General features: G+C 36.8%; 1 protein-coding gene across 6 annotated transcripts in view; it reads left to right on the forward strand.

Annotated features, from left to right (window-relative positions):
- The window catches only part of STRN (striatin), a 65,220-nt gene extending 37,805 nt beyond the window's left edge, over positions 1 to 27,415 (forward strand). Inside the window, exons 8-19 of one of the 6 annotated variants that reach the window (XM_004935418.5) lie at positions 649 to 759; positions 3,009 to 3,095; positions 3,651 to 3,794; positions 5,478 to 5,614; positions 10,181 to 10,356; positions 11,418 to 11,465; positions 12,083 to 12,204; positions 13,036 to 13,203; positions 15,259 to 15,399; positions 17,313 to 17,420; positions 18,707 to 18,793; positions 18,877 to 27,415. In XM_004935418.5, coding sequence (XP_004935475.2) covers positions 649 to 759; positions 3,009 to 3,095; positions 3,651 to 3,794; positions 5,478 to 5,614; positions 10,181 to 10,356; positions 11,418 to 11,465; positions 12,083 to 12,204; positions 13,036 to 13,203; positions 15,259 to 15,399; positions 17,313 to 17,420; positions 18,707 to 18,793; positions 18,877 to 19,046 — 1,499 coding nt within the window. In that variant the 3' untranslated portion in view covers positions 19,047 to 27,415. The remainder of the gene's footprint in view (positions 1 to 648; positions 760 to 3,008; positions 3,096 to 3,650; positions 3,795 to 5,477; positions 5,615 to 10,180; positions 10,357 to 11,417; positions 11,466 to 12,082; positions 12,205 to 13,035; positions 13,204 to 15,258; positions 15,400 to 17,312; positions 17,421 to 18,706; positions 18,794 to 18,876) is intronic. The other 5 variants (XM_004935419.5, XM_419519.8, XM_040698554.2 and 2 more) reach the window with 5 other exon arrangements.
- Positions 27,416 to 27,738: the final 323 nt, after the last annotated feature.

Genomic DNA, 27,738 nt, shown 5'->3' on the forward strand with positions numbered 1-27,738 from the left:
GGTTGTTTTTTTTTGTGTTTCCTTTTAAGTGGGATTTTAATCATCATTAGGTATATTGAAATGTTTCTGTAGCATTTTCTAAGACTAATAATTGAGGCCATCTCCTTTTTGTGAAATTTGATAGGCTCTTCAGTGCTTCTTCAGGATTTTATTCAATGCTTGGTGACGTGTATACTATGTTCCACAAAGATTTAGATGGGCTGCTGCTTTGTGTAAATAACAACATATCACAGAGACAATGAAATGAAAATTTGAAACACAGTGACACAAAATCTGAGTTGTAAAGTTACGATGAACATAGCTTGAGCAGAAGTCTTCCTTCTAGGCATAACAGTTCTTTCCTTGGAGGAAAGAAAAAGCTGAAAACTATGTCCTGATGTATTGTAAAGTACACGTTGCTTACATTTTATGAACAGCTATGTATATGGTAATAGAAATCAGGCATGTGAAATTTTATCTCAATTTCTTGTAAAGAACACTGAGCAAATAAAAGCGGAATGGGAGTAGCAGTTTCATAGCTTTCACGAGCTTGGTACTGTTTCTGTCCGTTAGAAATAAGACAAATACAGCAGCTGTTACCTCCTTCAGTTGGAAATCACTTGGTGACATGACTGAAAAAGGATGTTTCATTTGTTTCACTTTGTTTAGAAAAGGAAGACCAGTGTCTCATGCCTGAAGCCTGGAATGTCGACCAGGGAGTAATAACCAAACTCAAGGAACAATACAAAAAGGAGCGCAAGGGAAAAAAGGGGGTGAAGAGTAAGTGGAAAACATTGCACTTTAAAATCATAAATCCCACATCTTTCACACCCTTAATTCTATCTCTCTCTCAATGTTTTCCTAAAATTACTTACTCTGTTACTTTGCTGCTCCTGACTGCTTTCCTGTTCACCAGTTCCCAGGGGTTGAAATTAATGATAGTCAATCAAGTTACCTGATAAGTAGTTGGATCAGATACAGTTTCTTCCAAACAGGTGTTGGATTAATTAAAAATTCTTGCAGAAATGTAAATTATAAGATGCATTGGTTTGGTACTTCGCACTTTAATATAGAAAATTTCATAACCCTGTCTTAGCTGAAAACATTCCAGTTTCACAGGAAGAGTTAAAGTCTGCTATGCAAATTGAACAGCCATACAGAAGCTGTCTTGAGTATCGTGTTAGATGACAGAGGAAAAAAACAGGTTAATTTCTACCCCTGTTTATACTTAACATTCACAACATGAAAGTCATGCTGTCATCGTAATTTGTTCTGCAGGGCTCGAAATAGGAAGCAACTCTAACCATCCGTTTATTTGTAAATAATGGGATTTATTGACTTCCTTTTGTTGGACTAATCTTTAAAAGCATTGGATACTTTTATCCAAACAAAAAAAATGTGATCAGTATCTGAAATACAGTTTCTAGCCCTGTATTATGAATATTTTGTTCCCTTTCTTGAAACGCAAATCCATTTTGTAAAACAACATTTTTCTTAAATAAGAATTGAAACATTTTGGACTCAGATGAAGTGTTTAAAATCAAACACTGTATTCATAGCTTTATTTCAAGCATCTCGCCGTACTGAGAATTCATGTGCAAATGATGTGAGTTAGTAATACTGCATGTAGTCCATTAAGAAGTGAGAGATGCTTCTCTCTTTGTGGGAAGATGCTTATTAATCCCAGTCATACTTTCACTTCCAAAAAGATATGCATGACGACACAAAAGCTGTCAGACCCTCATATCAGTGTTAGGGGATGACTGGTATTAGATTTTGTATTGATGTGATGAGCTACTTATTGCTTTGCAGTTGGTTATGTTGCTGAAATAGATCAATCTTAATCAAATACACAGAATAAACTTTTTAAAATTAATCATTACCATACTTCAAATTTCTCAGATATTTTTGTCATCTTTGGAATCATTTGAGTTACTGGAATATGCAAGTCTAGTAAGAAGTTGAGTTGGACAGCCAGAGTGCTTGTGATTCATAAAATCGTTTTCAAATTTCTTTATGGTTAAGATAGAGAGAGTGCACCAATATTTGACTTCAGTAAAATCATTTCTTTAAAAAAAAAAAACTTGTCTGTTGTTTTTAAAATATACAGATGTGTTATATTATGTCAGGGTGAATAGCTGTAGGGTTAAGCTAGCATAAATGATTTAATCAAACGATTGAAGTTATATTCTTGAAAAACTATTGAATACTATTTCTTTTTGGTAACAAAACCGAAATTTGACTATATACAGACATAGATATTACTGGAAATTGTTCTATATGTATACAAGAAAAATTTCTGATGTATGGCAGTGCTTGATCATCCAGTGTTCCTTCATAAAGAAAACTACTCAGTACATATCTTTTGGATTGATTTAACTGCTTTGATCTTGGGAAACCAATGGTTTGTTACAGAACAGAAATTAAGCATCTTTCCGTGGGCAAACTATAGGTGGACAGGCATCAGTGCAGAAAAATTGGGAAGTCTCAGTCATTTTCAGCTATTTGTTACATTGCATGTGGTGAAGAAGAATGTGAGGAAGGAAGCGTGGGGAAGAAGAAGGGACTAGATATCTTGACATTAAATTATAAAACAAAGCAAAACAAAAAAAAACTTGTTACTATAACTTTAGCTTCATCACAAATCATGCTTAGATGATGAACTGTTACCAAGTATAATATTGTTGTCTTCATAAATCAAATGCTGTAGTAAAGCAATCTTGCAAAATCCTACTTACTGTTACCTCAATCAAATAATATTTTTGGGACTAATGAGTTAAACACAATTTAGTCAATTAACTATCATTATGGTTAGGGTGGACAAAGTGGAGTTTGCAATTACATTAGTAAACTTATGATTTTGCAAGGCTGTAGTAAACACTCCTGTGAAGTAATGAGAGCATACATATATTAAAGTGCACTTCTGTGTTAAAGCTGCTTGAAAATAGCTGTATTATTACTAGTCTAGGAAAAAAACATAATGGACTATGGGTAAGACATTTTCCCATTCTTAATTAAACTTACAACAGGAAAAACTACCGAAGATATGTTTCAGCCTCAATCCTATATAAAACAGTCAAAACAGGGATGTGGGAAAATGATGGAGCAAAGCACAGGTAAGTGTCAAGAAGGGCATGGGTCTTCACCATATGTAGCTTCAGGAAGTAGGCCAGTGAATCCGGTTGTATTTATTTTTTAATGTAGTTATACTCCTTTAGATGATATAGTTCCACAGTCCTACACTACTGCACAAATACATTGAAAATAATCATCTTACGATAAGAATATGCTGCACAAAGAACCTGATGCACAAATATTGAAATATTCACAAATGCTATTGGAAAAGTAAATAATATAATCGCTGTTGCTGTGATTCAGTTGGAGGAATTCTTCATCATTCCATGCAATTGGCAGTATGAGTGTATAAATGTGGGGAAAGTTGTGCATTCACAATTCTTGGTTGCTTTTATCACTTTCTTTTCAATAAATTCATTTCACGCTGGATAATTCATTATTACTGCAAATAGGTGCTCATTTTTGTGTGTGTGATAACATTTTAATGCAAGGTAGGATCCTTTGTTGCATGTGCTGCTATGCTGTATCTGATATAATAAGTAATGCTGTTATGAATTATCCATAAACTATTTTTTGTTTGTTTTTTTTCTGGTTAGGGCCCAACAGGTCAAAGCTGCAAGATATGCTTGCAAACTTGAGAGATGTTGACGATCTCCCTTCATTACAGCCATCTGTTGCACCTTCTTCTAGGCCCAGTAGCTCAAGGCTCATTGAACATGAGATAAACAGGACAGATGAAGGTAAGTATTAAAAATTTGCCTACACTTTTCTAAAGGGTAGATGTTTATAGTTACTTTTGCTTAAAGAGTATCAACACAGTATTCACAAATACTGATTCAGTATTATGAGTTCTGTCTAAATGTGACAATGCATTTGTCCCCTCCACCTTTACCTTTAGGAAGGTAAAGACACCAACCTATGTAAAATAAAACCCTGGTTGAATACTTTTCAACATGGTAGAAAAATTTACTTGGCATTTGGTGGCTTTTAATATGAGGTTCTTAAGTTACTTGCTTGTATGGAAAGCCATGCATCTTTGCAGCATAGCATGTGATTTCCTTCATTAATATTGCCTCTGTAAGTTGCTAAATTGTGTATTTGATTCAACATTTGAACTGCTGCAATACACAGCATAGTAAATATATTAGGATATGTAAGCTTGTAAAAGATCATATCATGCTATTTATTTAGGTGGTAAATATGTATTTAGAAAAATGAGAAAGATGTGGTGTTGGCTTTGCAGTCTTACACTGAGTGTGAAAATGTAAGTTGTCCAAATTATAATTAAGATGCATAAAAAGCTCTGGTGTGTGTCATAGTTACAGAAGATCTCAGTAGTTCTATTTCCTACATGCTTGGTGATTTTCTTTATGAAAGAAGGGGTAACTTAGCAACACTTGGAGAAGTGTAGGAATTTTTTGTTGTATGCTTCCTTTCCAACTTTTCTCACATGTACTGAGAGCCATATTAGCAAAACTCTTTTCTCATCTTCTTTCATCACTGTGGTTTTTAGTTCAGAGACTAAGGCTGTGATGAAAACAACAGAGAACAGTTGACTGTTATTAGTCCAAGTTTGGTGTTGCAAGCTACTAGTTGCATATTCCTTTGTTGATTTGAGACCTATTGATTTTTTTGGCATTTTTATCTATTCAGTCTTCCTTTTGTGATACATAGTTTTGGAAAGTTGTTGTAGATGGAAGTTGTTAAAGGCCCAACTTCTTTCCAGTTGTGTCACTTGATGCAGAGCCTTACAGTGACACGTATGTGAACTGCACTCATAGCCTTTTCTCCTTCTGTTTCTGGTGAATCTGCCTATGGATATGTTTATGATATGGTGAATGGAGAGCTTATAGGCATGCTCTAGCAGCTGTGAATGAGTAAGATAGGGTACTGCTAGTAAAACATGGAATTCAATGCTAACTAATATATTTGGCAGTTGAACTGATTTTGCAAGTAGCAGTGAAGTACAAGTAGCTTTCAGTCATTACTAGGTGGTAGTGCATATAAACAAGTCTCACTGTAGACATGCTTTTCGTTATATGTGAATTATGAAGGAAGTCCAGTTGCTCCCACCAACTCTTCTTGGCTATATTTTTGTTGCTTCTTCAGAGTCTGTTTGAACTGGGGAAGGCCTGATCTTTTTTGTGTTACTTATGCATTATGTATGTGTGAATGATAGCATAGTCTTTCCTGTTGTGGTTAATGACACTTAGTGTCTTGAGCATGCACACTGCAACTGTAAGTGTTATGTTCAGAGGATACAATTTATTGATAAGTACAGTGATCCTTTTATACTTCTTTGCACTCAGCTACTTAGTATTTTGAAAGTAGAAAATATACTTTTATAAATCAGCATTGCATAAGCCTGTCTTTCAGGGTTTGTTTTGTATTTGTTTTTTTTTCTTTGTTTGTTTTTCCTGCAGTGGAAGCTTTAACATTCCCTCCTTCTTCAGGGAAATCTTTCATTATGGGAACAGATGAAACCCTTGAAAATGAGCTGGGTCTTGGAGAGCTGGCTGGCCTCACAGTGGCCAATGAGGCAGATTCGCTGACTTATGATGTAAGTGGTTGTTAACGGGAACTCAATGTCTTGTTGTGTCTACTTGATGAAGGTATATGCAAGTCATGTGTGTGTAGATTCTGCAGAAGAACTTTTCCTGTTAAAATTATGCTGCTGAAGGATGTCACAAATTTTTATTTGAAATATCTTTTTCTCGTACACAGCAGACTTCATTCTTGCCATGCAAGCCCTTCTCTTACATGCTTGCTGCATCATTCAAATAGTTGAAAGTATCTGTAGGTGGTGATAATGAAACAGCTGGAGTACTCGTAATCCCACTGACATTGAGCACAGTTACTAATAACGTGTCCAGCAGATTGAATGAAATTAGTGTTCCTGCTATGTGGAGCTGGTGAAACCATACCTGTATGTACATTTGGGCCACTTCTCTTCAAGCAGATTGAGGAGAAACTGGAGAGCCTTTGGTGGCGTATGACTGATGAAGAGATGTTAAGGGGATTGATCTTCCTTAGTTTGATGTAGAGAAGGCTAAAGGATCCTCTAATAGTAGTGTATTGGAAGGATGCTTGCAAGGACAACAGAGCCAGGCTGCTCTGTTGTGCCAGGTGTTAAAACAAGGAAAGAGTAAAGAAAATTATGGATTGGGAAATTTGGGTTGAACATTAGGGAAAAAGTATTATGTAGGAGCTGCCCATAGGAAATGTGGAATCTCTGTCCTTGCAGATGTTCAAAACTTGGATAGGGAGGAGTTTGGCTGATCTTATCTGATGTGGGCAGTAGTCTCATTTCAAATGGCAAGCTGCACCAGAGACTTTCAGCCAGCAATTTGGCCAGCACTTCTGTAGCTTTATGTGTACCATATGGCTTCCTTTTCTTTCTCTTTTATAAGAAAATTATTTTAAAATTGCACTTATATACAGTTTTGTCTCTCAAGGTTGGTGGATTATGGATATAACTTCTGAATACTGAATATTTGGGAGGAAGCATACCCAACAGTAAATCTTGACTCCAGTAGTCACTATCTGGGATTTTACTATCGCAAACAAGTCTGAGACCTAAGAAATAATCTGCAATCCCTTACTTTGAAGCTCTACTTTTAAATGTACTTGTAGAGCAATACATTACATAATTAATATTATTAAGTTTACAAACATTATTGCTATGACACTGTAGAGACATGCAAGTTTCTGAGCACTTGACTCTTCAGGAATCATCAGGGCTGCAATGAAATAAAACATCTCTGCTATGATTCAGTGTTTCACATCATCTCCTAATCTGGACTCAATTTTTTTTGTTAACCTTTCCTAACTTTGTCTCCAAAAAGATACTAAATTGATGTACAAATTTCATTTTTTCCCAATTAAACTTAATTAGATTCTGATTTTGTACATTCAGAAGATGTGACATGTACAGAAGCTTAATGCTTGCTGTGCTGACTTCACTGATCAAGTGTCCATATAACTTGTTTCCACATCTTAAGCTAAGAGCTTTTGTTTGTGGAATCCAGCATTTCTTTTATCTATTACATCCTATCATGCATGACTGGGAGTATTTATTTCTATTTATTCACTTGTTAAATCCTACATGAAATCCAGATATCAGAAATTCATAGTCATGCTTATCTCACCCCTTATCTTTTCCAGCATTGACAGTTGAAAAAAAAAAATTGTTTGCAAAGCTCTTTGCTCTTGTTGTTGTATCTTTATTGAAGCAAAATGAATGATTAGTTTTCCCTTTTGATTTTCCTTGGAAGTATAGCTTACAAATTATATAATCTGCTTTTATTTTGGACCACTTCACACCTTCTGTCAGCTGCCAGTTGGGAATCAGGTAGGATTTAGTAGGATTAGTAGAAATTTAGTAGGTTTTATAGTGTCAGTTCTGTATTGTACAGACAGTGAAGTTTAAAAGTGCAATATTTTACATTTGCAATATGCAAAAGTTTCCTCTTTTCAGACTCTGTTTTCTCAGTGTTGTGTTTACTGGGTTATTTTCTTCCAAAACATAGCAGTATTACCCTAGTTCATTTTATTGTTTAGGTTTTTCAAGCATTGCCTTGACTGGCTGTAAATTAAAGAATGGCTTGCAATTAGTAGTGTAGATTATTTTAATTTATTACTTAGAAGACAAAATGTATCTTGTTTGCATAACTTCATAACAGAATGAGTTCTGTATTGTAAAAGCATCTAAACTACAGAATTACTACACTTAATATACTGATAACACATTGTGTAGTAAATTGGAGGTTTTAGGCTTTGCGGTAGGTTCTTGCTTGTTTGCCATCAACTTTCTGCATCAGACACATTTGTAATCCTATCTGCGTACCGCAGCTATTTCTGGAATTTTCAAGTTGTATGCCTTGTATAGTTAGACACACATAACAATTAAAAGCAAAAACAAGTCAGCTGCTAATTCTGGAGTGGACTCCTCCTCTCTCCTCTCCACCAACTGTGCTTTTTAAACCTCAGACTACTTCACTGTTGTATTTTAGTGGGAAGAGAGAAAAGGAGGCCAGCTGCCCTGTTAGTAACTGAGTTTCTTGGAGCTCTTGGAAGTCTTGTGAATGAAGAGGGAGTGATGATGGGGTGGCTGAACAGGCAGCACATCAGGACTAGGATCAGTCTCCACCTCTGCTGCTGATCTCCTGAGTGGAACTGCCTCCAGTCTACTTCACAATTTATAGAGTCACAGAATGGTTTGGGTTGGAAGGGACCTTTCAGTTTAAGATCATCTAGTTCCAACCTCCTTGCTACAAGCAGGAACACCTCCCACTAGACCAGATTGCTCAAAGTCCCATCCAGCCTGGTCTTGAATACTTCCAGGGAGGGGGCATCCACAGCCTCTCTGGGCAGCCTGTTCCAGTGTCTCACCACTCTCAGAGTAAAGAATTCTTCCTAATATCTAGTCTAAATCTGCCCTCTTCCAGTTAAAAACCATTTTCCCTTGTCCTGTTGCTACATGACCTTATAAAAAATCCCCCTCAGCTTTCCTGTAGGCCCCTTCCTGTATTGGATGGCTGCTATATGGTCCCTCTGGAGCCTTCTCTTCTCCAGGCTGATGAGCCCCATATCTCTCAGCCTGTCCTTGTAGGGGGAGGTGCTCCAGCCCTCCGATCATCTTCATGGCCCTCCTGTGGGCCCACTCCAACAACTGGAGTTCATACCATATTGAACTCTTTCAGAAGAACATCTTTGAATGAGAAACAAACTGAATACTATTGTCAGTAGTGGTGTGTCTTGTTAGGCGGTCTGGAGTGTCTGTGCATTTGACAGATGTGACACAGGACCTGTGCATCTGGTATGGCACCTGGAGGCCAGGTTCAGTTCCTTCCATCACCTCAGTAGGCGCTAGATGCTTGTTTTCAGGCAGACGAATTCTACTCCAGTTATCTGTGGGTACTCTCTATGTGTTGTACCCTTTTTGCTGAGACTTTCTTGGCCTATCTCCAGGAAATCTGACAGCACTGTTAATTTTGCAGTCCTGCCCTGTCCTTGCACCAGCTCCAGCATTTCTCTGTTCCCTCACTGAGCCAGCTGAGCTCAGTAGACTGGCAGAGAAACTGAGCAGTCTCACTGGGCAGACAGTACACGATTACTAAGAAATACAATGAGACTGAACCCGCTTTTTGCTATGCCTCCTTTCTTGTTTAAAATCTGTAGAACTTCCTCAGGGAAGCATAGTTAATAAATCCAAAAATAACATTAAAAAGAAAAACAAAACAGCTCTTGTTCTTAAACCTATTTTTTGTTCGCATTCTAGAATAAAACAGATTCTCAAAGTGTCTCACGATAGTTATTTCTTTATTGAAGTTGATGAAACTTAGTTATTTGGGATAATCCATAGCTTTCAATATAGTGAAATTATTTTTATCTTAAGAATGATTGTTTATGTCAATGCTTGATTAATGCATTGTTTGCAGTGCAGGTTATGGCAGGGCAGATTTAACTGTGGCAGTCTTGGTTGACAAAGTCATAGAAGTCCATTTGGCATTTTACAACGTCTGTTCGGAGGAACAATGTTGAAGTAACTGTTTATTTTTTAGGGCTTTCTTTTTGGATTTGTGTAAAATGCATTCATTGCCAAGTAGTTATCTCTGTGTATATGATATCTTAGTGCTTGCCAGTTATATTCTTAGTATATAGCCCAGACATTTTTGCTTTTTTTTTATTGTTTTCTGGCAAGATCATCTTGTCGTGTATTATCACAGCACTTGTATTGCCTTAAGCTTGATTCAAGCCCTGTGTTAATGAATGAGCCAATAGGTACGTCAACTTTCGAATACCAAAGTTTATAGCAGTATTAGTCAGAAAAGTGCTTTACAGCTTTTAAATTGTGCGACCTAATAAACATGTGGAGTATTTCAGATGTGCACAGAATGCATTGCTACAGAGATAGACTTGTTGTCTTTGTGGAGTATCTCTGTCTTCATACTCGTTTTGAGTAGTCTGATAAGCTTTAAGTGGAGTGTTACTCGAGAGCAGGTTATTATGAAAAATAGGTGAGGTAATTTGACATCTTCTGAAAATAGCAAACTGAAGTTCTGATATCCTTTCCTTGTATCTTCCAGATTAATTACAAATGTGCCCTTTTTATTATTATTTTTAGATAGGAAACAATACAGATGCACTGAGAAAGACTTGGAACCCCAAATTCACATTAAGAAGCCACTTTGATGGAATAAGAGGTTTAGCTTTTCATCCGGTTGAACCAGTGCTAATAACAGCTTCAGAGGACCATACATTAAAAATGTGGAATTTACAAAAAACAGCCCCAGCAAAAAAGTAAGATTTTTTTTTCTTTACTTCCTTAAAGCATTGTATTTATCTAAATAAAATTATAGATAAGGCTTCATCTGGTGGTCCTTGGGAGTTAATGGAAATTGTCCCTTAAGTACAGAAACAAACTCTTAGAGAATTATGGAGACTTTTAGAGTGTACCAGAAGAAATCCATGCATGTTCATGAATTCATTTTATTTTTGAAAATGAAGAACTGTTCCCTTTTTTGAATATATGTATTTTGTGTGTAGACTAAAATGGGAAACTAATTTACTAGTACAAATATTTGGATGTGACCTCCTAGTATGCTTGAATCTGTATATAAATATATAAACATACATGCCTATATGTAAAAAGTAAATGTATACTCATGTGCATGTATACATATGTACAGAATTAAACATTGATGGCGATGTTGCTAGGTTTATGTGTCCAGTGTTTCCTTCGTATTGCTAGGGATCTGAGGAAACAAATAAATTTGTAATAAGGCTAATGTAGTGAAGGGTGTGCATCATACCTTTTATGAAGACTGGACAATGCCTCTGGTAGTCCTGAAGTCTGTAATTAAAAAAAAAAAAATTAAAAAATTAAAAAAAAAATTAAAAAAACCCACAAAAAAAAGCCGAACACCTGACTGGTAAAGTCCTGAGCAACAGTTTAGGTGATTTGTAACTGTGTTAGAGCTTTGGTTTAAAGGCAGGGTGTTACAAGCCCCTTTCCTTGGGTAGAGTCTGGAAAAATTAAGGAAATATTCCACCTGATACTGATAGCCCTCTACTCCTTCCCCACCACTGATGTACCTTCTGCTTTGATTGGTGTGTGAGACTTCCTGAGCTTTCTCACTTTGAAAGTCTGTAGGTCAGATAAGCAAATGAAAATCCTATCATATTTTGTAAGAATGCAAAGAATTACTAGATATACAACTTCTTGTTTCTACATGATTTTCTGTAGTAGAGATTTCAGAAGAGTAGTGGTGATTTTTAAGAACTTATTAATTTGTGGCACATTTTTCTAAAGCATAATGTAAGGTCATATGTGTGTTAACATTTTCTTGTACTTCATTTAGGAGTGCTTCTCTTGATGTAGAGCCAATATATACCTTCAGAGCACACAGGTGAGTATTTGATAAGACTGCTATCTTATTTGAGAAATACAAGATTTTTAAACAGACACAAAGATTTTTAAAGCAATTTCCACCATGTCAACTAGTGATTCCATGCAGTACTTTTATTTCCATGTTATTTAAAATACCTGCTTATTTTCATCTATTTTTTTCTGGTGCTGAATATACTACCATTTTTAAAAGAGAAAGCTACAAATTATACAGTTCACATTCAACTTGGTATTCCATTCATTACAGCTCTTGCCTTTTTGTCACGTATGTGTATATGTAGAATGAAACTGTGTCCAATGAATTAAAATCTACTGAATTATTTTCATGGAAAAATCTTCAATTTTTAAACAGGGAAAAAATGAAATGAAAATAATACAACCTATCATCTCAAAATGTGAAATGTCTGAATTGTTCTGACTGTAGTTAAATTACCAAATATTGCAGAGATACTATTGTAGGAAGTAATGTAGCCTATGACCTGAGAACGCAGAATTTCCATAGCAGCCAGTGCAGCAAATTAATTGTACTTAACAGGAAAATTTGAAGATTCATTTGACAATATTTATCACTTAGTGAAAATGTTAATAGTCAACTTTTTGGGATGTGGTTTCTTCCAGTGGACCAGTGCTTTGTGTGGTAATGAGCAGTAATGGTGAGCAGTGCTACAGTGGGGGAACTGATGGCCTCATCCATGGCTGGAATACAACAAATCCAAACATCGACCCCTACGACTCTTACGGTATGTAGCTGTCAGACGCCAGCAAAAAGACACATCTAGTGACATTATTGTTATGTAGCTAAAATAGTATAATTTGTAGGTAATATTTCTTGGAAAAATTAAAAGAAGATTGAACATTTGTTCCAGTTAAAGTAAATTTTTGTTTTAATACTGATGTTGGTTGATGAGAAGATGGATTCTTAAAAGGAGCCTTGATTTCATTACAGTTCGGGCAAACAGCTAGGTTGAAAAAGTGCAGGACTAAATCTGATACCTGACAAGGACAGGAAATGTATATATAAATGTTCTTTGACAAATCTATGCTATTGAGATAAAGGGGTTGTAGAATCTGAGACCAAAGCTGTTAATATTATCTTCAAGCTGTTAAAATTGCGTATTTCAGTAAAGTTTATGAACTGTAAACAGGCCTCAGCCTTGTGTCTGTTTTAAAATGTTCTTCACGTCTCGTAGCATCAGATACAATTGGCCTCAAAGCTGTCTTTTGGAAAAAAGACTAAGATGTACCATTAGTGGCTCCTTGAGACTGAGTTTTAAAATCAAAATCTGTTTTATTATCTTTAATACCACTACTTCTACTGAAACTTTGTTTTGTTCCATTAATTACAAACTGGGAAACTGAATGCCACTTGTGCTGATGAAATTAAAGAAGAATAATAGAATAATTGAGTCTGTTATACTGATAAGACCACCTTGTCTTGGCTATTGTTTTTGTTTTGTTTTTTTTAATGGACTAGCTTGTTAAGGCTTCTCCATAAGCACAGACCAAGATAAAACTATTCACTTAATTCAATTTTTGTTTTGAAATGTGGTTTGTTTGTCTTTTGTTCACAGATCCTTCTGTTCTAAGAGGTGCTTTTGTAGGCCATACCGATGCAGTGTGGGGTCTGGTTTACAGTGGCACACACCAGCGTTTGCTGTCCTGTTCTGCAGACGGCACTGTACGTTTATGGAAAGCTACAGAAGTTGCTCCAGCTCTCAACGTATTTAATGATAATCAAGGTACGGAATTTTCAACAGAAAATACGAAATATTCAAACTGGAATAAAATTCAAGTGAGACATTCAGAGGTCCTCCTTTGAAGGAGTTTTGAAAATGAGTTTTCCTTATTGCCTTATGGTGGTAGAAAAAGTCATTTCAAAAACATTAGAGGTTTCCTTTTCACACCAGTCCTTTTTGACTTTGCTGTGGTATGTATAGATACTTTACAACATTCCTGAGTACACAGGTAGTGTGTGCAAGTAAGGTGTTCTTCCCATGAGTCTTTAGAGCGGTGATAGTATTCTTGCTTTATCTGGATCCATGGACATTAGATTACTTAATATTCAGTATTGCACATAACCTGGATTTTTGCAAAGCATTTGACACTGTCCCACACAACATTCTTGTCTCTAAATTGGAGAGACATGGACTTGATAAGTGGATCACTCATTGGATAAGGAATTGGCTGGATTGTTCTGGTCAACAGTGTGATGTCTAGGTGGAAACTGGTGATGAGTGGTATTCTTCAGAGGTAAGCATTGGGACCAGTGCTAATAGACATCTTTTGTTTGTGATGTGGACAGTGGGATTGAGTGTACCCTTGACAGGTTTGCTGATGACACCAAGCTATGTGCTGTGGTTGATACGCAGGAGGTAGGGAAGGGGTGCTATTTGAAGAGACCTGGACAGACTTGAGAGGAAAGCCTGTATGAACCTCATGAAATTCAACAAGGCCAAATGCAAGGTGCTGCACCTTGCAACCCAGAATGCCAACTGTATCCTGGGCTGCATCGAAAGAGGACCAGCAGGATGAGGGAGGTGTTTGTCCCTCTCTGCTCTGCCCTTGTGAGATTCCACCCGCATACTGCATTCAGCTCTGTGGCCCCCAACATTGAGAAGGACACAGATCTGTTGGATCATCTAGAAGGACGATCAGAGGGCTGTGGAGCAGCTTTCCTAGGAAGACAGGCTGAAATAGTCAAGGTTATTCAGCTTGAAGAAGAGAGGGCTTTGTGGGGGAGACCTTATATCAGCCTTCCATTTCCTAAAGGGGGCCTACAGGAAAGCTGGACAGAGGATGTATTTGTCAGGAAGTGTAGTGATGGGACAAGAGTATAGATGTAGGTTAGGCATAAGGAAGAAATTAACTCTGAGAATGGTGAGGCTCTCAAACAGGATGACTAGAAAAGCTATGGATGTCCCATCCCTGAAAGTGTTGAAGGCCAGGCTGGCTGGGGCCCTGGGCAACTTGATCTATTAGAAGATATCCCTGCCCCTGGGAGAGGGGTTGGAACTGGATGGTCCTTAAGGTCCCTTTCAACCCAAACCACTCTATGATTTTACCTCTTCCTCCTCCTGCTCCTGACATCCGTTGGAAATGGTGGTGTTCTTTCTTTTAGTTGGTAGGGAAAAGTACATTTGAGGACAGAAATTTTAAGGGATATTTCTCATACTCAAGCTCTGCTGATCTAGCTTTCTGTCCTGTAGTGTTCAGATAGACACTGTGTAAAGTCATCTGATGTATAATAGGCAGGATGGAAAAAGTTATGTAATGTGAGGTTTTTAATGTACTTACGTAACTTTCCATGCTGATAGTTTCAGCATGTAAAATTTACATTTGGAAAGCTTTGTGATGTGGGGTTTTTTTAAGCTCTGAAGTTGTCCAGTTTAATAGCAACTTAAAATCATCTGTCACGTAAATGATTTTGCTGTTTTGATATTATGTCCCTGCACTGAAGGTTTGGCTGAAAATTTTTCTTGCATTTAAAGGAAGAAAAGGGGCAGGGCAGGTGGAGCATATGAGGTTCTTACTTTCCAGCACATTTCAAATTAGATTTCTGTTCAACCTCAGTTCCGGATAGAACATCTCAATAAAGAATGTTGAAATGCATATCAGAAAAACAGGTTTAAAGTAGTGATCACTCGAGACCATCTATTTGGATTGTCATAACGTAGATTTTAAAATATAACATTTCATAATCATGACTCTTTAAATATCAATATGCTTGGTGTTCTTTTTCTATTTCTTTTACACAATCTGCTGCTTATGAAAATGTTCTCTGCATTGTTTTCTAGAAATGGGAATCCCTTCCTCAGTAGATCTTGTGAGCAGTGACCCAAGCCTCATGGTAGCATCATTTAACACTGGACACACTAGCATTTTTAACATGGAGACACGGCAACGGATTCTTACCCTGGAGTCTGGAGTAGATAATAGTATGTATTCAAAACAGAAAAAAAATTGCTTGATTGAGATGAAATACTGTTAATAGTTGTTTCAGTGTTTCCAAGCGATTAGGCAAACGGTGTATCCTAGTAATTTGCTTCATGTACTACGTTAAACATTGTGTTTAAAGGTGTAGGAGTAAGTTGTTATTACTGTAGTAGAGCAAGAGGCGTTTTAGTAGAAGAGCAAACATAGCTTTGAAAGAAGGTAGAGGAAGAACTGCAGATACTGTAATTTATTCTTCAAGAAACAGTCGCAGAAGGGAAAGAACAAAATTTCCTGAGTTTTTTTTTAGTCAGAAATTTCCATTTTCTCTTTCGTCCAAAAGTGCAAGTCCGAGATAATATCGGACAAATCTCAAGTGGAATTCATGAAGAATTTGTGAATGTATGGGGCAAGTTCTACATTTTTCATAGGTGGTGTTGGCTCATTCTCAGTTAGGCTTTGTTTGAAGTTTCTACTGAAGGAGATGAGCAGAGCTCACGAGCTCCTTCGTAATGCTTTGAATCATGGCAGTGTTCCCCATCATTAGGAGAGGGGCCAGAATGAGGCAAAGCATGAGGAGTCATGGTTGGGTCAAAATGGTAACCTGAGAACTATAAAAATGTTCAGTCTTTTTTTAAAACTTTGATAGTTTTTTCAGCTGAAACTTTTATGCTGGTGAATGCTACTGTCTGAATGCTACCTTTTAAAAGGGAGCAAGCCCCTCTTATCAGTTTTGCTCATCTCTTTTCATGAAGTTTAACAAATCTGACATTTTATAAGAGTGAACAGAAAATCCCACCTCCTTTCTTTGGATTATTATTTTACTGTGCAGGATTCTCCTCCCTGTAGTAAAAAACAAACACACAACTGTACAGAAATATTCGTGTGTTTTGTTTTGTTTTGTTTTTTAAAACCCTCACAGTATGACATGTAGTAGTCTCTGTTTAGTATTTTTATTTACATAACTGTGCTCTAAAAGTTAGCTGTATTAAATAAATAATACAAGAACTAGGCAATAGGAAATGAGTGATCTGAAATGGCCTACCGCCACCACTTAGAATCATAGAAGCATAGAATCGCTAAGGTTGGAAAAGACCCACAGGATCATCCAGTCCAACCATTCACCCATCACCAATGGTTCTCACTAAACCATGTCCATCAACACAAAATCCCAATGCTCTTTGAACACCACCAGGCTTGGTGACTCCACCACCTCTCTGGGCAGCCCATTCCAGTGTCTGACCACCCTGTCAGAGAAGTAGTATTTCCTAATGTCCAGCCTGAACCTTCCCTGGCGCAGCTTGAAGCCATTACCATAACCCACCAAAATATCTTTTCTGTAGTTTTCTGGTTCCTGTGCATGTGTGCATGTATATTTATATAAATATAAAATAGTGCTATTTCAGGATTCCTGAATGCTGAGAAAGTGCCTCTCATATGAATAGCTTAGTATCCTTTTCTCCAATTTCAATCACTATGTGTCTAGTGATAGTACGTGCCTTTTGTTCTGTAGTGGTGAGGAATTCTCTTTACTTTTAAACATTCTTACTATGATGTTAATTTTCCTGTCTGCATGTATGTTACAATGAAAGTTTGACTTGACAAGAGGAGCAATGTGGAGGTGGAGAAATGCAAAAATAGTATTTTCACTTACTTATTCTTACCAAAAGAAGGCGAACCTTACTTATTTATATTTACATTCGTATGTGAGGTAAGGCTCATGTATGCATTTGTGCGTATGTAATTTGAAAAGGATTTTAGAGTAAAACACGTATAAGGTGTTGATTGAGAGTTTACGTTATATGATAGAACTGCATTGTAGATAAAATTGATTATATATATCCATTTTTTAATAGCAGTTTTTCGAAGACCTTAGCAATTTATACCTGTCAATATGTTTGTTTGGTTTTTTACCTAGCGGTCAGTACTTCCTGTCAGATAAACAGAGTCATCAGCCATCCGACTCTTCCAATTAGCATCACTGCTCATGAAGACAGACACATCAAATTTTATGACAACAATACAGGTATGCATCTGTATCTTTTCAGCAAACAAAACAAACAGAGTTTCCTTATGATTAATGTTATGCGCACAAATGCTGAAGAATGTTAAGAACCGGATGTCCTCTGAAACAGAAATCCTTTTTTTGCTGGCAGAGCCCCCAATTGCCAGTCTACTTAAAAGGTTATTGGGATAATGATAAGGAACCTTCATCACTCTGTTAATTCTATTAAAATGCTTTAAACTTAGTGTTTATCAATAATTAACATGTAAGGCAGCTTCTTAATTTTCATGTCCTTATGTTCATTATGCTTGTCTTGAGTTGTTTTGATATGAGGGCAGAGAGCCTAGGCACCACTTTAGTGCTTCTAAGACCTCTAGTTAATGATTTGGAGGTAGCATTTCCCTTGCAGGGCATAATTCTCAGTTTAATACACTCTGTTTCTGCAGAAAAGAGAGATGGAGAAATAGACAAATAGAATACTTTTTCAAATCTGTGGTGAGAGTTGCACTAAGTTGTATAATTATAAATTACATAAAGGAAATGTTTGTAGGAGTGATAGTATTGAACTGTCATTCTGATTGTAAATGTTGATTTTCTTCAGCTTGTGACTTCTCTGTTTCCAAATCAGACAGCTCTAAAAGTTAAACTGAGATCTTTCAAAATTCTAGTTGATTTTAAGCTAGCTATTCTTCACACGTGTTAAATATAAAGAGGTTGGAGCACCCAATGGAAGCTGAGACAAAAGATGAAAATTGATTATTTGTTTGATGATATAATGCCATTATGTGTTGTAGAGGAAACACTGAACTTTTCAGTTTTTCCTTTATTATTTTCTGCAACCAAAAAAATATCTGAGCCATGATTTTCTATATTTCACGTCAAATCATTAATATTAATAAGCTGTTCTAGAACATCAGTTCTCTCTGAGTTGATTTAAATCATTCTGTATTCTTATTTGGTTTAGATCCATTGCTTATCAGAATATTCAGCCCATGTCCTCCTTCTCAGTCAAGGTCTTACTGCTGAACTCACTGAAGTCCCTTAGGGGACAGATATTTAATGTGTACAGTGATTGCAGTATCAGGATGGATTTGCACACAAAAAGCAAGGGTCAAACAAAATTGATGGATTGGTTCTGCAGCTTTACTGAGCCTATAAACATTAAAAGAGTGGGTTTTCTTAGAATTTTTGCTGATTCAGTCATGGGACAAGATAATGTACTTATTAAATGGGCTGTGGTGAGGTCTAAACAGTGAATACAGATAACAGTGAATTGCAGAAAGTAACTTGAATCTTTTCTTCCAAAGGAAAACTGATCCACTCCATGGTAGCTCACTTAGATGCAGTTACAAGTTTAGCTGTCGATCCTAATGGCTTGTACTTGATGTCTGGCAGTAAGTACATTAAATTTCATTTTCCTTTTCTCATAGTGGTAGCAAACGTGAATTACAAAGAAAACCATTTTTCCTTTCTTTAGGTCATGACTGTTCAATTCGCCTATGGAATCTTGAAAGCAAGACCTGCATCCAAGAATTCACTGCACATCGCAAAAAATTTGATGAGTCTATTCATGATGTGGCATTCCACCCATCCAAATGTTATATTGCCAGTGCAGGAGCAGATGCCCTGGCAAAAGTGTTTGTATGACAGAGTGTGTCCCTTTCCAACTTTAGCTTTATATATATTTAACCAGCTGCACAAAAGAGAAGAGAAGGGCATGAGTCTTCTGCCCAATCAGAGAATGTTTGTAAGTGTTTAGTTTTTGCAGGGTGCTGTTTTCTAAATTGAAATTTGTTCTGGTTTCTGTGAGCTCAGCTGGTGCTGAGAGCTTGGAAACTCTCAGTTTCAACTACTTTCAAAAAAAAAAAAAAAAAAAAGGCAATTTTATTTCAGAGGATGTGAATTTTCGTCCAGGCAGGCCTTGGGTGAAATTAGGTCTATGTGTTCTCTATTATTAAGATGGAGTACTGGAAAGAAGGGGTCTAATTGCTTCAGGGAGAGAGGGAAAAGAGGGAAACTTCCTGGGATGCTTCTTATTGAGGAATCTTGATGTATTTAGGATTAAATCACCTGGAAAAAGTGTCAGTTCAGATGCTTGTTATTGTGTCATGTGAGAGGCACTTTGTCATCCCTTAATCCCTTTGGTATTAACGAGTAGATCACATTCAGAGAGCAGTAGCTGATACTTAATCTCAGCCACCTGGCTGCTAGCCTAAGATAAATGTGGATAAAGGAAAGAAAATTACTAACATAAATTGAAATACAGTAAAGTTTTATTAAATATTTGGTGTTATATGGCAAATATTTAGTTTGCAAAAACAAAATTGTATAATTTTTTTAATTGCATTAGCATGTGGCTAGAAGCTGAGCCTTTAGTCTAGTCCCAATTAACAGCAGACTGAAGCAGTCTGTATATTCTCTAGTAGCAGATTAACTTATTGAGATTTATAATGCTGTTTATTCTTGGAGATCTGGCACAAGAAATTATAAGATTTCCCAAAGAAACTCTTACAGTGTAATTAATTATCATATGTTCATCTCCTCCTCTTTCTGTTCCTGCTAAAAAAGGGTATCATTCTGGGCATTGTGTAACCATGAAATACTCAATTTCTTTTGAAGATTAAACCTATACCTGATGCTTTGTATGAATCCTACTAGCCTCATAGGTGCCTGCAAAAAAGGTTGATCTGTGTGAAAGTTTCTGCTACTTGTAGAGGCATTTCCAGATTACAGCATTTGTGGAACGTTTCCACGTATGCTTCACTGGGTGTATTGTGCCATTAATTAGGTTACCTGAAGAACGAATGCTTTTTTAAATTGCTCAACAGATGTTCTTTGTCTCAGTGTTCAGAACTTCTCTGTTGATTCAAGTGACAAATAACTTTTAAACCAAATTTTTTGTCAATTTATCCCTTCCCTTTTATCCCTCCCTATAATGAAAGTGAGTGGATTCTTTTCTATTATGTGTCACCATGAGAGCCCTTACTGCTCTTCAGTCTGGAGCTGGTGTTTTCCTCAAATTGGAATGGAAGACAGAATTCATTCTGCCTATTATTAGATTATTTCTGGTGCTGATGTGAGTAGGAAAGAACCCAACACATTCAATCCTTTCAAAGACCAGCCCGAGGCTAAGACTGGAAACTGATCATCTTTACCTTTACACTGACACTTTTTAAGAAGGAATCATCGAAGATATCAACATAGGATTTGACCATATTGTTCTTAGAGTGATATTTAGAGATGGGACCACTTCTGATGCTGAACTCAGAGTTTAGATTAACTGTATTATTTAGAATAAAAGGTTGACCTGTGCTGTTTGAGCCTGCAACACGTTATATTTACTGCTAAAGTATCCTGGAATAACTTTTTTTTTTCTCAGAATATTCAGCTATGTCACTTCATGATACTGATATGCAATATATTTCCATAGGTAAGGTTAGAACTTTTACCATGAAACAGATGATTACAGTAGTGATTCAGATTTAGTTTTTGATAAAAAGGGGAAGATCTTGTCTGCAAAACTGAGCATTCAACTTAGTGAGAGTTCTGTGTACTTGACTCATATTCTTTCAGTGTCATTATTTTATTTCTTTTTGGAGAGGAAATTACAAAGATTTATTTGAAAAATTCTAAAAGCTATGTATATTATATATGTGTATATATATTGTAAACATGTATTAAATATGTCTAGTAAGGGAAGACTCTATGGGTGCATTTTAATGTTTTAGTATTAAGAGTTCTCTTAAGTTTGTGTATACAAAGGATAATGGTGTGAGTATGAAATGAATGTTGTGCTTTTGCTTACACAATACAATATGTAGTTAAAGTTGTTTGAATTGCTGTACATAAAACGAATAGGCCAGCATGCTCGTTTTTAAAGACTGTCATTCTGATTACAATTGGAATGTAAGAAGTGGCTGTTCAAATGTGAATTGAAAGATGTTTCCTTCTCACTATCGAGCTTTTGCTCCAGCTGAGAAGTGACTTTTTTAAAAGCTGGCAATAGCTAGAGGATGAGGTGCCTTTAAAAAACAAAACAAAACAAATGTAGCCTTACAAAGAGGTTGTGGAGTATATATTTTTGTGCTGGTCTTCATAATTGATGTCAATGTCTTTTTACTGTACTTGTTCACATACTTGTAGGACTGCAGGGTATTGTGCATGAGCCTGTCAGATCTTCTGAACGTCATCATAGGAGTTAGGGATGAAAAATTTATTTAGGTTACCCAGTCCATCTGTTCGCTGAAGCAGGATTGTAGACTTGCGCATTTTAATATTGCCTTGGCCAGTGAGGTTCTGTATGTGTTCTAAATGATTAATTTTCCTTCGGAAGATTATTTCAATGATTGCTTCTCACTGACAGGAGGATTTACGTGACGTTTAGTGGTTCTTTTTTGTAACTTCATGCCGGTATTTCAAGCCATATTTCGTGCCATTTTAAATATTCCTCATCACCTTCGTAATTTGGAACCTTTGTGTATGCACTAGCTCTAGCTGCGTATTTCCTTTCCCCTTTCTCCAGGCTGTTTTTCAGTTTGCTCTTTTTACACAACTTTTTCTTGTTTTTCAGCTTTTTAGCTCATGTTTCTGTATGCTGGGTCCCACAATGCATTTCCACTCACAGTGCTTTGTTGGACTTAGTCTGAAGGCGATCTGTTAAATGTGGAGGTTTTGGGGTTTTTTCCCCTCTATGTGATACTTCTGTGTAGGAAGTCCAAACATTTTAGCCTAGCTAGTATCTCTCATACCCAAATCTCATTTCTGACAACTGTTTTCTGTAACTCAGCATTGCTGCTTCTGAAGTTTCTCCTTCACTTTCGGTATGTACTTAGGATTCTTTTGCAGCTAGATGCTTAATTCATAACCTATTTTTATAGGCTTTGAACTTCTGATCTCTGAGGGGAACTCCTTTTTTCCATTTTATAATGCAGTTCTTTCTGGTTCAGTATAATTGGTAACTTTTATGAATGTGATAAATCCATCTGAAGATGCAAACAAAATGGAACTTAATGGTTGTTCTTGGGAAAAAAAACAACAAAAAAGCAACATTTTTGTGCGACACTGTATATTGCATTTTAACATTGCCCTTTTTCATGTATCTAATTGACATTATATGTTTTTTTAATGGTTAACTTGTAGAATTTTTTGTGTATGTAAGCCTGAGCTACTGATTTTGATTTTACTAACTAATTTAATGGGAGAATTTGCAATCCTTTCATGCATTTAAAATGAGTTCACTAGGTTTAAAATACTCTCACTTTTATTTCTAATTTATTTCACTGCTGTATACTTTCGCTTTGATCATATTTGATTCAATTGCCAAAACACTTGCACAAAATGATTTGGAATAGCCTGGAGGAAGCTCTAGATATAATTTTGTTGTGGAAAATATTTCCTTCTCTCCAGAAAAATCCCCGTGTTTGCCTTTTTTTTTTTTTTTTTGGTGCCTCAGAGGAAAGTGTTTTGACATACCAAATAAAAGATTTTGTTTATAATTTAAACAGCTTCAACAAGAAGTCATAAGACAGTGACGTGTCACCTACTGTCGGTTGTTTTCTATCTGTATGTTCTCAAATGGTGTTATGTGAAGCAGTCTCATACATAATATATTTGAGGAAATGTGTGACGTTCAACATACAGCTTTGTGATCAGTAATCAGAAATGTGTCCGTTTGAGTAATTATGTGACAGACAGAGGACTTGGTTACACCGCCTTTTGCAGTACACCTATTTGATCTCAGATGTGTCCCCTTCCCTCTCCCTCTTCCTCATGTTTTATCAATGTCATTTTTGGGAGCAGTGATTTCCATAAGCTCATGCATCACTTGTCAGCGTTAGTCCATCACTCAAGAAATAAGAAGTTAAGAAGCAGGTAAAACCATCTGAGTGCTTGGAATGCCTCTCAAGATGCGTGTTTGGAACCATTTGCAGGCTTTGGTTTCGCGGTGTCTTTGCAGACTGTTCTGGGGAGCTCTTGGTGTGAAATGTTAAATGAGAATATTCTCTAGTAAATCAAGTAAAACCTTGTAAAATAGGCTGAGTTGTGGAGGAAAATGCGGCTATTGTGTTTGTTCCTGTGCCTGTACGAGACTGCTTGAGAGCATTCTTCTTGGAGTCCTCTTTGCTGAAGCATCAAGCTTGCAATTCAACATGAATAGCTTTTGCAAATGAGATTGTTCATATTTTTGCTTTGAAGATCTATAGTGGTCACTCTGCTGAACAGCGAGGGAGGATGATTGCTGAATTCTGAAAGTTAAATAGTTTAAGTGCCAAAACCAGTGTGCCCTCCCTGGGACTGGTGTCAGCTCAGGATAACTAGGCTGGGAAGCAATGTAGAATTCAACCTGATGGTAGCAGAGGGAGCAAGGGGAAACCTTTAAAGGGTGGAGTTAGCAATCTTAGTGAAGCTTTCCTCTGATGATTCCTCAGATTTATTCATACACCCATTAGTTGCTGGTTGTGTGAAGGACAAAATGTAGTGTATGTTCAGATTCCAAATTAGGGAATAATTGTGTCAAAGATGGAGATAATGCAAATTTCTAAACTGTTGCTTTAGACAAGCTGCCCCATAAAATTGCTTGTGTTGCTAAATATTGCTGTGTCTTTTTAAACTTTACTTTCTCCTACAAGTGAATGGGACCAGTGGTTTCAGATACTTTGAGACTCAGTTGGCACGTGCATCTTTCAGCTTTCTTGTGGATGAGCTGGAATTCATTGAAATAACTGTGAAAGTGCAATGCTGCTTCTAATACAGCATTTAAAACACTCTGAAAATTGTGGCTCTTTGGTGGAAACTGTTTTGGTCTACGTTGTTAAAAATGAAGATATCAGAATATGATAGTAAAATGTTCACTTATGGTAAATTGTTTTGTATAAAACTGTGCAGGGGGGCACCTGCTGCTGCTGAACATCATAGTGGTGTCCAGTTGGGCTGCGTTAGTACTGAGCACAGAGAGGAAGCAGCAGTTTTTCTGGAAACCTGAAGCTCTCTTTTTCCATGAAGGACATGTAGTCATTGAAAATGTTTTACTCAAATCTTATAACATATTTAGTTGCAAAGGTTACAATAGGTGAACAGTCTTGACTATTTCGTCACTTTAGAGGAGCGCGCTGTTACTGAAACTAATGGCCTGTGAATTGTTAGGGAAACCCTCTGCAATGTTTCTGCTGAGTAGCAATGAATCTGACAGAAAACAAAGTGGTAGGCGATGCAATACTCCATCATGAAAAACTCACATTTTAAAAGATATTCTTAAGTACAGTGGAGTGAATGAAGAAAGATCTGGGGAGTGAGGAGGGCACAAGAGTGATCTTTATGTAAATAGCCTCTGTACAGAGAAGTGCAACTGATGAGACTAATCCAGGGAGGGAAGGTCTTGGCAGTGAGACCTTCAAAGTTACAACTATGCCTGTACTAACGTATGTACCTGTTGTGAAGTTTATCAGTCTTTTTGAAATCTCACTCTTATCTTCCCACTTAAATCTATCTTTTCTTGGAGTTGTAATATTGTAGCTGCAGTGGATTTTTATTGCAGGATAAATTTCATGAAAGCTTATTGATCTAGTGCCCTTTGAAGAGTATTGGGGTTTCAGCTTCAGCCCTGCCCCTCCCACCACCAAGAGGCTGTTCTATACTTCCTTGTTCCCAGTTCATGTAAGTCTACTGAGTTCTCTTATCCTGCCTGCTGACCTGATTTCTCTGTCCTTTGGTCTGTTGAGAAAACTTAAGAAGTGCTACATCTTTCAAGGTTTTTGAGAATCTGAATTCAACTACAGAATGTGTCATTCCAGTTCTACAGCACAGTTTATGGGTCTGAACTGGGTCATTCTAAAGGGAGGTTTGATGCTGAATGGCAAAATGTGAAGTATAGCTGAACTAAAGAGGTATTTAATAATACACATGCTTTAGCCTATCTTTGTTCCTGATTGTCTCTGAGTCATCGTATTGTGTGTCAAACTAATTTTGCACAGTTTGTGCTGCCAAGCCAGACTGATCCTGGGAGAGATCGCACCTCGGTTTAAACTGTGCCCGTGTGTGCGTTTTTGAAGCTGCTCAAAGCCTTGTGCTGGCAAGGTCTTCGAGCCCTTGCAGGCCTCCAAATTAGTCCCTGCTACTTCAGAGAAACCCTTGGTCCTCGCACCGGAGTATTAGACTGGAAAGCCAAGAAAAGATTTATGAAGCTGCATTTGTACTCTCCTGTAAGAAAAGGGATGACTTGTCTCCAAGCCAAATATTTTCATTATTTTGGATTACTTAAAAAAGCAGACAAAAACATTGTGTAAGGGAAAAGCAATGGACTTCAAGCTAATATTTTTCCATTGAGAATTTATTTTTTTATTCTTCCTCTCATTTAGTGCTTGTTGAATGTTGCTTGTTTTCAGATGTGTGGCTCCTAGAACTGTTTCCTTGCTGTCAAGCATTTACAAACATGCATAGGTTTTGAAAACTGTTTCACCTGTTAGCACTTTTTCTGGAAATGCAAAATGAGGATGTTTGCTAATAATTTCTTGTATAGCTTGTTATAACACAAGCAGACTGAAAATCAGACTTGTGCTATAACTTCCTTGAATCATGCATCTGAAAATCTTATAGAAATCTGTGATAAGAAGACTGTTGTTGCTGTAAGATTTTTCTGTTGACATTTGTCAGCAGATCAACAACCTGCATTGTATTTCATCTAAATACCTTCAATTGGTTTCTTTTAAAAGAAACTGTCAGGTTAAAAAAAAATCTAGACGAATTTCCTTGTCTTATGGGACTTACATTCATAAGATTGAAGTAATTAAAACTGATTGGTTTTTCAGCATGGTCATGATTTGGATTGTTGTTGTCGTTTATATTCATCTATATTCACCTGTACCCTTCCCCCTCCCCAGGGAAAACTGTTGAATTTAGAGGTACCTGACAGTTCTTTCAGAGAAGATACCACAGGTGATAACCACTTACATGTCAATAATTACATTTGGTCCTCTTCTGTTTTGGGTCACTTCCGTGACAGATAGTTGGTAGGAAAAGGCTACTGTGACTAATGTATGAGCTCTTGCTTAAACAGGTACAGGAGATTAAGATTCCCCTTCAGAATTACGCTGAGGTTATTATTTTGCACGCCAGTTTTGAATGACTACTTTGAAACAGTGTTGGGCTTCGAGCGTCTTGCAAAGTGGTGGGTCCAAATGAGAAATGCCTACTTGTTGAGTAATAGTCTGCTTGTCAGTTTGTGTATGGCTCAGTACCGAGTTGTCAGAATACCACCAGATTACCTTCTTTAAATGCTACTGTTGTACAGAAGCGAATGTTATTTTAAGTGAGAGATACTGTTTTCTAATTCGTGAAGGAAATGGTTTACTTGGGATTCAGGATCCCAAATTTTCATATATTTCAAGATTTCAGAAAGGCTTTTATGGGAAATTAGAAAAGTGAAAGTCATCATTCTCCAAAGATTTGATAAGCCTTTGTTATGAAAAGTATAAATATTTGCTATAAAGAAAAATGCTTCTTCAAACACTTCATATTAACTTTTACTGAAAATCAATATTTTAAAATCCTGGATAAATATCTCAAATGACGAAGACAGAAAATTCAGAGAGAGATTATTTTGAAATACGCCGGTATATTTTTGAGCTTCACAATTGCGGCCCTGAATTTTCTCTTTTTCACTGCAGTTCATACTTTGTGAAAGTTCTTGGATAGGTTATATTTAAAACTACATTCACTTGCCTGAATAGTCCAAGTAAATATTTTGTCATTAAAATTGTATAGGTCTGCATATTTTAGTGTGCCATTTAAAATGAGACCACATAGAGGTAACCATGCAGGTATTTATATTGATATGACTGTAGTGAAGTGGGATAGCTGTATACTGTACCCGCATTCTGTGCTGAGCAAAATCACATGGACTTCCAGAAATAAGCAATGGTTTTTAAAAGCAGCTTTATTTAATGTTACAGCAGCAAGTAAGTGTCATTTGTACCATATAATTATGTAAATTGGGTGCTAATAAATACTATTTTTCAACATTTTGTGTTGTGTTCATAATTCTGCATTTTTGTAACAAAATTTGTGCTCTTGGGGTATGTACGAGGAGGGCGAAGTGCACACAGCCTCGCACAAGTAGACATGAGTCTGGAGGGACCTGATGTAACTTCATGGGAATGTTTTTGAGTTGTGTCAAGCGTTACCACTTACAGTAGTGTCTCAACTTCTCTGTTCTCCATATGTCTTGGTTCTGTACTGTTCTGTCTTACTTGGCATTGTTGGAACCCTGCATCTTTCCGTGCATTTAGGCAATCTGTCCCTGGTGTTTTCCTGGCTGAACACACGTGTGAGGTGGGTACAGTGC

Source organism: Gallus gallus, chromosome 3 (assembly GCF_016699485.2).
Source record: "Gallus gallus isolate bGalGal1 chromosome 3, bGalGal1.mat.broiler.GRCg7b, whole genome shotgun sequence".
In the NCBI taxonomy this organism is placed as follows: Eukaryota; Metazoa; Chordata; class Aves; order Galliformes; family Phasianidae; genus Gallus; species Gallus gallus.